A 12,734-nucleotide genomic window follows, 5' to 3' on the forward strand; every position below is an offset into this window, starting at 1 on the left:
ACCTACCTACCGGGCACTATACCTACCTACCTACAGGCCCCTATACCTACCTAAAGGCCCCCTATACTACCTACCTACCACTATACCTACCTACCTACAGGCCCCTATACCTACCTAAAGGCCCCCTATATGTACCTACCTACCTAAAGGCCCCTATACCTACCTAAAGGCCTCTATACCTACCTACCTAAAGGCCCCCTATACGTGCCTACCTACCTAAAGGCCCCTATACCTACCTACCTAAAGGCCCCTATACCTACCTACCTATTTACCTACCTATACTTAAGGCCTTATACCCTGCTACCTATACTGAAGGTCCCTTTAACTACCTACCTACCTACAGGACACTATACCTACCTACCTACCGGCCACTATACCTACCTACCTACCTACAGGCCACTATACCTACCTAAAGGCCCCCTATACGTACCTACCTACCTACCTACCTACCTAAAGGCCCCTATACCTACCTTCCTACCTAAAGGCCCCTATACTTACCTACCTACCTACCTAAAGGCCCCTATACCTACCTACAGGCCTCTATACCTACCTACCTACTTAAAGGCCCCCTATACGTGCCTACCTACCTAAAGGCCCCTATACCTACCTACCTAAAGGCCCCTATACCTACCTACCTACATACCTACCTATACTTAAGGCCCTATACCCTGCTACATATACTGAAGGTCCCTTTAACTACCTACCTACCTACAGGACACTATACCTACCTACCTACCGGCCACTATACTTACCTACCTACAGGCCACTATACCTACCTAAAGGCCCCCTATACGTACCTACCTACCTACCTAAAGGCCCCTATACCTACCTACCTAAAGGCCCCTATACCTACCTACCTACATACCTACCTATACTTAAGGCCCTATACCCTGCTACCTATACTGAAGGTCCCTTTACCTACCTAAAGGCCCCTATACCTACCTACATACCTACCTATACTTAAGGCCTCTATATACCCTGTTAACTATACTGAAGGCCCTATACCCTGCTACCTATACTGAAGGTCCCTTTACCTACCTAAAGGCCCCTATACCTACCTACATACCTACCTATACTTAAGGCCTCTATATACCCTGCTACCTATACTGAAGGCCCATATACCCTGCTACCTATACTGAAGGCCCCTATACCCTGCTACCTATACTGAAGGCCTATATACCCTGCTACCTATACTGAAAGCCCATATACCCTGCTACCTATACTGAAAGCCCATATACCCTGCTACCTATACTGAAGGCCCATATACCCTGCTACCTATACTGAAGGCCCATATACCCTGCTACCTATACTGAAGGCCCATATACCCTGCTACCTATCAGAGGCGGGACAAGGTCCTCCAGCACCCAAGGCTGAGACACCAAAGTGCGCCCCTCCATCCCTCCCCCCCAGCCATCACACACTGATTGCTATTAGACTAAGAGGTGCCACAGGGCCCACAACCTCCCCAACACCTTAATATCTAGTTATCTGGCTTGCAGTCACTGCTATGTATCCCCTTGTCTTATTTCTTTCTGCTTCAAACACAATTAGGAATGACAGCTAAATGAATTGTGCGCCCCCTCCTACACTGCGCCCTGAGGCTGGAGCCTCTCCAGCCTATGCCTCGGCCCGGCCCTGCTACCTATACTGAAGGCACATATACCTTGCTACCTATACTGAAGGCCTATATACCCTGCTACCTATACTGAAGGCACATATACCCTGCTATCTATACTGAAGGCCCCTATACCCTGCTACCTATACTGAAGACCCATATACCCTGCTACCTATACTGAAGGCCCATATACCCTGCTACCTATACTGAAGGCACATATACCCTGCTACCTATACTGAAGGCACATATACCCTGCTACCTATACTGAAGGCACATATACCCTGCTACCTATACTGAAGGCCTATATACCCTGCTACCTATACTGAAGGCCCATATACCTTGCTACCTATACTGAAAGCTACCAATATTGAAGGCACCCATACCTAGCTAGCTATACTGAAGGCACCTTTACCTCGCTACCTATACTGCGGGCAACTATACCACGGATCGCACAATTCGTATGTGCAGGATTCGTTAGATTCGGGATTCGAAAGGTTCGAGATATTCGAGAACCTTTTTAGATTCGGATCCGGATTCGGATTCGAAGAAATTGTGGATTCGTCCCATCCCTAGTGCTAACTGTTAGCACCGCTTTGTGAATCAGGCCCCTAGCACGCTAGTGAAAAGCTCTTTATCATGCCTAAACTCTGTTTAGGCATGATAAGTTTAGGTGTGATAAGTTTAGGTGTGATAAGTTTAGGCATGATAAGTTTAGGTGTGATAAGTTTAGGCATGATAAGTTTAAGCGCCAACTGCATTAGCACCGCAGTGCACAGCTGATCAAAAGTTTTACGCTAGCAAAGTCTGGTGCACTTCGTATAAAGTTTAATGGTACTGCTTTGCGTGCGGGACTTTGCAAGCGATCTAAACTTATCTAAACTTAGCATGCCTAAACTTATCACACCTAAACTTATCATGCCTAAACTTATCACACCTAAACTGGCTTTTCACCAGAGTGGTGCAATGGTTATCATGCCTAAAGTCTCTAACTGGGTTAGCACCGCTTTGTGAATCGAGCCCTAGGTGTGATAAGTTTAGGCATGATAAGTTTAAGCACCAAGGGCTCGATTCACCAAGCGGTGATAACCCAGTTATCACGCCTAAAAGACTTTAGGCGTGATGACCTTTTCACCACTGAGTTATCACCGCTTTTTCCTGCTCTTCGCGCGAAGTTACCGCGCGAACGCGCGTTCGCGCGTTCGCGCGTGAGAGCGCGCGCAAAGTCCCATAGGGCTTAATGGGAGCTTCGCGCGAAGCGGGGACGCTGCGCGCGCGCAAAACTTTGCGCGCGGCAACTTCGCGCGAGTTTCTTCTTATCATGCCTAAAGTGACTTTAGGCGTGATAAGGGCCTTTTCACCATGGTGCTAACACTTTGCACCGCTTTGTGAATCGAGCCCCAACTGCGTTAGCACCGCAGTGCACAGCTGATCAAAAGTTTTGCGCTAGCATAGTCTGGTGCACTTCGCATAGAGTTTAATGGCGCTGCTTTGCGTGCGGGACTTTGCGTGCGATCTACACTTATCTAAACTAAGCATGCATATTGCCTAAACTTATCACGCCTAAACTGGCTTTTCACCAGCGTGGTGCAATGGTTATCACGCCTAAAATCTCTAACTGGGTTAGCACCGCTTTGTGAATCGAGCCCTATATCTTACTTTCAGCATGTCATTGTTGTTCCTCCATATAGCATGTGCTCTCATGTAGTAAAATAATACAGCTGTGTGTGTATGTATGTACTGGGAGCAGAGCTGCAACGAGGGACTTGTTGTCAGCTGCAAGGGGCTGGAGGAAGCCCCGTGTAAGTAGATCTGGGGGTAGCATAGATTGCCTGACGTTTCCTTTAAGTCTAAGTGTTTTTCTCTGCATGGGGAAAACACATTGGTCCTCAGTTTTCCTGTGCAGAAAGCGAGGCTGGTGGGGGGCCCCATCCAAAGTTTCGTGGGGAGGCCCCATCCAAAGTGTTGCAGGGGGGCCCAGTGATGTCTAGTTACGCCCCTGGAGGCAGGCATAGTGATTTCCACTCAGCCACTTAATTTCCCCCTCTTGCCAACAACAGGGGCCAGGAATTCACCAACTACCCAAGCCTGGTTGATTTTTTTTTAAACGTCAGTCTGTCCACAGACTGGGTGGACAGACAAGAGCACTTTTCTGACAGCACGCTGTAAGGCGGGCAGGACAGCACTTCCAGGGCATACTGCGCCAGCTCGCTCCAGATACCCAGGTGCTTGACCCAGTAATCCAAGGGGTCCATAGGGGTGTCGGTGTCAAGCCCGCTGTAGGACCCCATGTAGTCGGCCACCATCCGGGTCAGGTGCTGGTTCTGGCTTTGATAGACGGATGCTGCTGCAGGCACCTCCTCTGTAGGCAGCGGTACTGGCATGGCGTAGAGCACCTTTGTCAGAGACAGCAGGTCTGTTGGGCACCTGCTGCTGGATGCAGGCACGTGCTGCTGTGCTGGCTGGACTTTGACAGCAGGGGGGGTGGGAGGCTGGGGAAAGGCATTCCTCCAAGCGCTGAACCAGAATCCACTGCAAGTCCCTCATTCGGCGCACAGGGTATCCTCCTACAGGCAGGAACTGAGCCAGCCTACCCTTCAGCCGTGGGTCCAGCATCAGGGTGATCCAGATGTCCTCCCCAGCATGCATCTGCTTCACCCTTGGGCCTTTGCGCAGGCACTGCAGCATGTACGCTGCCATGGGGAAGAGGGCTGCCATCTCTGCTGACACATACTCGTCTTCATCACCCCCAGTGCTGTCCTCCTTCTCTGATTCCTGATCCTCCTCCTGCTCTCTCCACCCCTGCACCACTGCAGCTGTACTCTGCTGTGCCCCCTCCTCTTCAAGGTCAGGGACCTCCAAGTCCTCCAAGTCCTCAACCTCCTCCTCCTACCACACAGAGGTGGACTGTGAAGGTTGCTGCTGCTGCTCCTGCTGGATCAAGGCTGCCTCTCCCACTTCCAGCAGAGCATCGACGGCCTTCTCCAGCATGCACACCATGGTCACCCACTCACACAGTGACGCATGGTTCTGGCTGACCATGTTGGTGGCCTCCAGGAAGGGTGCCAGCACCAAGCACACCAGCTGCATTTTTCCCCACTCAGCAGGGCGGATGATGTCCAGGAGGTGGGTGGTGCCGGTCCCGGACAAGTTGGCCTCCATGGTGGCTTTGGTCAGGTAGTGGTTGACAGCCTGCCTCTGTTCAACCAGATGTTCCAACATTGTCAGGGTGGAATTCCAGCGTGTTGGAACGTCTATGATGATCCGGTGCCGTGGGAGGTTCAGCTCCAGCTGCACGGCTTCCAGGGAAGCTATGGCACCACCCAAGCGGTAAAAATGACCCACGGTTTTCTTTACCACTCCCAAAAGAGTGTCCATCCCCTGGTAGGTGCGCAGGAATTTCTGCAACACCAGGTTCAGGACATGGACCAGACAGGGGATGTGGGTGAGGTTTCCCCGGTGGATGGCGGCAACCAGGTTGGCCCCATTGTCGGCCACCACCTCTCCGACTTTCAGGCCTCTGGGGGTCAGCCAAATCCTCTCTTGCTCTCGGAGCTTGGCCAGGACATGGTCTGCCGACAGTCTATTCTTCCCCAGGGTGACCATCTGCAGCAGAGCTTGGCAGTGGCGGGCCTTCACGCTACTGCTGAGGCAGGGGTGTTTGGTGGCGGGTTTGCCGGAGGATGGAACCGGATCAGAGGTGGAACCTGCTGCACTTCCCCTGACCCTGCTGTGGGGTGGCACCACCCACTGGGGTGATGATGCTGCTGTCCCCTCCTCACCCACTTCCACCAAACTGACCCAGTTCGCCATGAAGGACAGATAGCGGCCTGTCCGGAACCTGCTGCTCCTGGAGTCTATGGTCACATGGACCCACTCACCGCAGTGCAGTGCTGGGATGGCCATGCGTGCGAAGTAGTGCCGGCTGGGGATTGGCCAATCCGGCGCTGCACACTGCAGGAGTGCACGCATCTGGCTCCCCTCCTGCACAAACGAGTACAGGAGGAGCTGGGAGGGCATGGCCCTTGCAAGCAAGCCTTTCAGCTGGCATATGCGATGGCTGCTGGGAGGCTGAGCCCTGACCACGAACGACTCACTCAGCAGGGCCTGGTGGTCGTGGTGGCATTTTTGGCTTGCACGGGAAGCTGAGGAGGGAGCAGAGGAGACCACTGAGGAGGACTGGCTGCCTGAACAGGCCTAAGTGTTGGCAGGCGTGGCAAAGTAGGTTATGGTGCTCTGACCACTGCAAGGGCCAGCACCAGCTCCCTTCAGCCTCTTGAATTCCTCGTGCTCAGGTTTGTGTTTATTGGCCAGATGGTTGATGAAGCTGGAGGTGCCATAGTTGGAGGGGTTAGACCCTCTGCTCATCTTTACATGGCACACATTACAAGTTACAAACTTGCTTTCAAGTGAAGGCAGATGAAAAAACTGCCTATTGGGGATTACAGTTTGCCCTTACGTCGCTCAGAATGGGATGCTGCTGCTGCTTTTCTCCAGGTGGTGGTTGGGGCCTGGGGTTGAGTGGTGCAGCTGGTGGTAGTAGTGGCAGATGGAGCAGCAGGCTGTGGGTCACACATTCCATTCCCACTGCTGCTCCTGCCAATCCCTGCAATGCTCATCCTCTGTGCCAGACCCACTGAATCATCCTTCTCCTCAGAGTCAGAGCTGGCATCCCCCTCCAGTGGATGGTAGTCCTGGTCCTTCACCTTGTCATCAACATCAAACTCCCCCTCCTCAAACAACTGCTGGGATTATGAGCCCGCCTCAAACTCCTCTTCTGCTGACGCATCATGGATGACGGACTCCCCCCCCCAAATTACTGTCACCATTTCAGACTCTTCCACAAAGAACATTACGTCCAGAATGTGTTTTGCAGAGCTGGTGGTGGCCTGCTCGTCATCCACCATCAGCTGCATCACAGGCGCGGCGTCTTTCTCCTCCAATCTGCGCAGCAGACCCTGCTTGAAAATGGCCGCTACACGCTGCTGCGTCTCTGCAGCGTGACTCCCCCTAACAGCTGGACGGCCCGTGGCTAGCGGCGGAATGGAGACTGATGCGGCAGAACTGCTGATGGAGGCCACAATGTTGCTCCCTCTCCTCTTGGCCTTGCTGCCCCTCCCCCGGCTGCCATTGCCAGACATAGTACAAGTTACATGTGATGTCACAGATGATGTGGGGTACTTGTACTTTATTAATATAGCGGGCTTGGACTGTGAATCAGCATGGAGTGACAGACAGCAGAGTAGAACAAGACACACTGACACTGCTCACTGCTCAGTCAGCAGCACAGCAATTATCTGTAGTAGCTAGCTAACACACTACTACTGACTCTCTAACAACTAAAGCACTGCACCCAGTAACTACACAATAACACAGTAATCCTACCTACCTATACTGTAACTACTAGCTAGCTAAAGCTAATAGCAGGCCAGCCAGCAGCAGGAGGCCTGTACTGTGCACAGCATACACACAGACACAGGACCTAACTAGCAGGCAGCATGCTGCAGCTCAAAGACTGACTGACACCAACAAATTACACAGACTAGCTAACTACAACACAATATAACAGTAGTGTAGTGAAGGTGTTTATGTGTAAAAACGCTGGGTTTATTAGTGTGATAATGCACTTGCTTAGCCAAACACACTGGAGTTGTCTCTCAGTGGCAGTCAAAAAGCAAGGACAAGATTCTCATCATGGCCCCCCTCCTTATATACAGGAGGGACTGGCCAAGGTTCCCCTCAGTGATTGGTTGCTTGGGTTTGGGCTGGGAGCCCTCTGATTGGCTCAATGATGTCATCTCCATGGTAACAGTACCCGGAGTCGGATATCGGACCGGTATCCGCGGATATCCGGGTATGCGACCAAATTTCCGCGGGTTGCTATCTGGATTTTGGCCCAGGTCATAGCTGAAAAAAGTTCAGATATCCGGGTTGCCCGGATATCCGGAATCCTGATGAGCAGCACATGTGCCAAAATTCATTTAAATTCGTTTAGCCATTGTTGGGTAATATTAGTGATATATATATATATATATATATTAATTAACACATGTGGAAGTATAGTGCATAACCAAAAAGTGTGAAACAACTGAAAATGTGTCATATTCTAGGTTCTTCAAAGTACCCAGCTTTGATTACTGCTTTGCACACTCTTGGCATTCTCTTGATGAGCTTCATGAGGTAGTCACCTAAAATGGTCTTCCAACAGTCTTGAAGGCGTCCCCAGAGATGCTTAGCACTTGTTGGCCCTTTTGCCTTCACTCTGCGGTCCAGCTCACACCAATCCATTTCAATTGGGTTCAGGTCTGGTGACTGTGGAGGCCAGGTCATCTGCGCAGCACCCCATCACTCTCCTTCCTGGTCAAATTGCCCTTACACAGCCTGGAGGTGTGTTTGGGGTTATTGTCCTTTTGAAAAATAAATGATGGTTCAACTAAACGCAAACTGGAGGGAATAGCATGCTGCTGCAAGATGCTGTGTAAGTCATGCTGGTTCAGTATGCCTTCAATTTGGAACAAATCCCTAACAGTGTCACCAGCAAAGCACCCCCACACCATCACACCTCCTCCTCCATGTTTCACGGTGGGAACCAGGCATGTAGAGACCATCCGTTAATCTTTTTGGTCTGTACTGTATATACAGGGCCGGATTTAGGCCATGGCCACCTAGGCCATGGCCTAGGGCACCACAGGAGCTCTACTCTGCTGCTAGCCACCTGTGTAGAAGCCACCTTGCTCTCTGTGCATGTTAGCATTGTAGCTGGTGGCTTTCGACTTTGGCAGCATTGGAGATGGAAAGAATGAGGAAGCTTCTGCACTGGAAACAAGTGGAGAAATGAGTGACACTGATGGCTGCTGTGGTGTGAAGGTGAGCTGGCTACCAATACTGAAGAGGGGTGGGAAAAGGAGGGATTAAGGGAGACATCTGGCTACCTATACTGGAGGGAAAGGGGGAGGGGTCATCTGGCTTCCTATACTGGAGGGGGGGGTCATCAGGCTACCTATACTAGAGGGAAGAGGGGAGGGGTCATCTGGCTACCTATACTGGAGGGAAGGGGGGAGGGGTAATCTCGCTACTGAAGGGGGGCGGCTGGTGACAGTGGCCTTGGGCGGTAAAGAGTACAAATCCAGCCCTGTATATATATATATATATATATATATATATATATATATATATATATATATATATACACACATATATATATATATATATATATATATATATATATATATATATATATATATATATATATATATATATATATATATATATATATATATATATATTTAAAACGTTTAAAATATACCTAACCGAAAGTGAAATGTTGTAGACAAGCAATATAGATTAAGAAAAGTTTAGTTTTGCTTAGACCTCTGTAATACTGTCCTTTTTTTCTTTGTCAGATGATAATGATGAAGTGCTGAGTCTGGGGACCCGACCCGTCATATATGCTTTCCCTGGAGACAATGTGACATTGCTCAGCCAGGTTATAAGGAAGAGAATAGACATTGTCTTTAAAGTAACTGCCTGCAACATCGGGAGTGCCTCACAGTACAACCATGCATGTGATCTTACCACTAACAGAGGACGCTGCAGCATATCTGAGAATAATACTTTATCTTTTAAGATTGAGCAAGTGACCAGATTACACCATGGCTTGTATTGCTGGATTGTTGGTATTTCTAGAAATGGAAAGCAAGATACACATATTATTCAGGGGCCAGAGCTCCGAATTATAGGTGGGTATCATTTAGGGATGATCAATGCTATGCAAATATTTCAGAATTTATGCGAATGTATGTACATTTTTATGCAAATATATGAAACTGGAAAATGGACCAATCAAGTCCCACCCAGGATTAAATTGATTGATCCAATTTCAAGCTCCATATATATGCATACAAATGTACATACATTTGCATAAAATCAGAAGCATCTGCATATCAGTCATTGATTATCCCAAGTATCCTTGTCTATGATTTATATCAGTGGGACACAGTGGGAGATTGTGGAATCCATTTATAATCCAAAATGTATTCTAAACTTTTGGCTAGTTAAAGGTTGTTTGGTAGATGTACAGTTGGGCTCATAGGTAGCAGGAAAAATAGATGCTGACAGCTAGTGGACGAAAAGGGCGCCGCCATAGACTCTAATGCATTTATCATTAATATGGCGCCCAAAGCAGAAAAAAAGGGCGCTCAACAAATATTGTTAACATTAGAACATTAAAGTTTTTGAAATATGTTATTGTTTTAGAAACTTGAAACATCATAGTTTTTGCCATATTATATTGTCTGTATGCACAGATTTTACTTTATCAAATATGTTATCATATATTTCTATGTGTGTAAGGGTGTTTGTGCAAAGGGGGAGGTTAAGGTTAGGCACCACCAGGTGAAGTGGTTAGGACATGCACCACCAGGGTCGGGCAGGGTTAGGCACCACCGGGGTGGGGGTGGTTAAGGTTAGGTACCAACAGGGGGGTGGTTAGGTGCCAACGGGAGGTGGTTAGGCTCCACCAGGGTGTGGTTAGGAGTAGGTACCACCAGAGGAGGGTTCTTTGTGTGAGAGCAGGGTTAGGTTAAGCTGTATTGTTGAATTATGTAACAATTTTTAAAGTTAATATTCTTTTGTTTTCATCTCCTGTCTGTTTTAAAACAGTATTTATCACAAACCAATTTTGTTAACAATGTTTGTCGTTATTGAGATTTTATTATCCATTGGCACCAATTTGTTATCCAGCCGGGCCCTTTTTTCCTGTCCACTCCACTGTTGATTGTCTGTCTCTGACATGTTCTCATTTTAACTGCATCAATATACTGTAAGAGCTATACCTTTATTATGTCCATACTTTCTCATAAGTTTACATCCCCTGGCAGAATTTGCAAACAACTGACCATATTTTTTTAGAAAATATAATTGACCATGCTCAAAACATGCTTTTCAATTCATAGTTAGTCGTTGTTATTATCACAAGTGTGTTTTTTTTTAACATCATAATGACAAATGCAAACACCCAAAGCATACTGTATACCCTTCAAATTTTGGCCTGACATACACAAGTTAATTGCATATTAAACATTAGTGTTGTCCGAATCAAGGTTTCCATATTTGAGCAGTTCAGCACCATTAGGAGTGGAGAAAGTCATGTGGTTGCGGTCCATGTCGCCCTTCACATGGCTATGACGCTTCCTCCTTGCGGCATGGAAGGAGGAAGCATTGGAGTCACATGAAGCGTGACGTGGAATGCAATCCCATGGCTCTCTCCACTCCTAATAGTGCAGAACTGCTCTGTACAGCATTATCCAAGTCCCCAAATAAGGAAACCCAATTATGAACAGTATAAAGGGTAATTGTCCATGCCTGTGACCTGTTTGCTTGTAATAAAAAGACAGAGAGATCCGGGGCTCTTGACAGTCACCTGCACATTTCAGCCAAAGGTGAAGCAAAATAACTGTTAGAAGACCTGAGTGAAAAGGTTGTTCAACATTACAATAGTAAAATGCTTAACATATGTAAAACAGCAATTAGTCAAGAATCAAAACTTCTGAAAACAAAAGTCATTTAGAGAGATGAGACCAAAATTGGACTTTATGGTCCCAACAAAAAGACACTATGCTAACAGAGGAGTTCACAAGGCTTGTAATGAAAAATACAGTCCTGGCCAAAAGTTTTGAGACTGTCAAAATTATTGGAAATTAGAAAAGTTGGTGCTTAAGTTTTTAATAATAGCAATTTGCATATACTCCAGAACATTATGAAGAGTGTTCAGATGAATTGCATAGTCCTTCTTTGCCATGAAAATTAACTGAATCCCCCAAAAAAACCTTTCCACTGCATTTCATTGCTGTCATTAAAGGACCTGCTGAGATCATTTTGATAATTGTCTTGTTAACTCCTGTGAGAATGTTGACGAGCACAAGGCTGGAGATCATTATGTCAGGCTGATTGGGTTAGAATGGCAGACTTGACATGTTAAAAGGAGGGTGATCCTTGAAATCATTGATCTTCCATTGTTAACCATGGTGACCAGAAAAGAAACGCGTGCAGCCATCATTGCGTTGCATAAAAATGGCTTCACAGGCAAGGATACTGTTGCTACTAAGATTGCACCTAAATCAACAATTTATAGGATCATCAATAACTTCAAGGAAAGAGGTTCAATTCTTGTTAAGAAGGCTTCAGGGCATCCAAGAAAGTCCAGCAAGTGCCAGGATCATCTCCTAAAGAGGATTCAGCTGTGGCATCTGAGTGCAACCAGTGCAGAGGTTGCTCAGGAATTGCAGGAGGCAGGTGTGAGCGCATCTGCAGGTGAAGATTTTGGAAGATGACCTGGTGTCAAGAAGGGCAGCAAAAAAGCCAATTCTCTCCCCAAAAAAACATCACGGACAGATTGATCTTCTGCAGAAAGTATGGTGAATGGACTGCTGAGGACTGGGGCAAAGTCATTGTCACGGACGGTTGCGGGGACGCAGGCGCGTCCTGGAACCGCCCGTGAAGAAAAGAACGATCGCACTCGATTCCTGCATCGATTGCGCCTCAGATCAATAGAACCAAGATTTGACTTGTAGTATCCCTATGCCTAGGAACAGCTGGGGGATCTGTCTTAGCTAAGTGACAGCCTGGGGGAAGGTGTTAATTAGCTTGGACATATTCCCTGTGGAAGGCACAATTCCCCTTTTGGTTCTGGGAACCAGGTGACACTTAGCTGATCTCATGGAGATGTTAATTAACCAAAGGATGCCTAGGTGCAGCCAGGCAGGCTACGAATCCATGGGAGGTCTTGACACTTTGCTCCCTAGAAAAGATCAAAGGAAAGTCAGCTCTTAGCAGCTAGAACACCTCCTGAATAAACCTGAGGCTCATGGCATAATCCATAACTTCCCAGATCTGTAATATTTCTGGGGTTCCTGAGATGGCAGCTTCACCAAATGTGGGGGAAGTGTAGCATGAGCCCCGGTGCTGGTTCTGAGGAAGTTTCAGAACCTTCTGAGGTAAGGACTGCCAGTTAGGCAGTTTCAAAGTGCCCTGATGATACCACAGGGGTCCCACCCCTCATGTCTGGTATCAGGGCGCTGGGTAAATCGAGACAGACCTGAAAATGTTAATAAATCTGCCCTGA

The 12,734-nt window shown here is 47.8% G+C and overlaps 1 protein-coding gene across 2 annotated transcripts in view; it reads left to right on the forward strand.

The window, feature by feature from the left end:
* Positions 1–12,734, forward strand: part of LOC137560927 (uncharacterized) — a 115,637-nt gene that overhangs the window by 56,899 nt on the left and 46,004 nt on the right. For both annotated transcript variants that reach the window (XM_068272107.1, XM_068272108.1), the window contains exon 3: positions 9,016–9,351. In XM_068272107.1, coding sequence (XP_068128208.1) covers positions 9,016–9,351 — 336 coding nt within the window. The remainder of the gene's footprint in view (positions 1–9,015; positions 9,352–12,734) is intronic.

This window comes from Hyperolius riggenbachi, chromosome 3 (genome assembly GCF_040937935.1).
Source record: "Hyperolius riggenbachi isolate aHypRig1 chromosome 3, aHypRig1.pri, whole genome shotgun sequence".
NCBI classification, from domain to species: Eukaryota; Metazoa; Chordata; class Amphibia; order Anura; family Hyperoliidae; genus Hyperolius; species Hyperolius riggenbachi.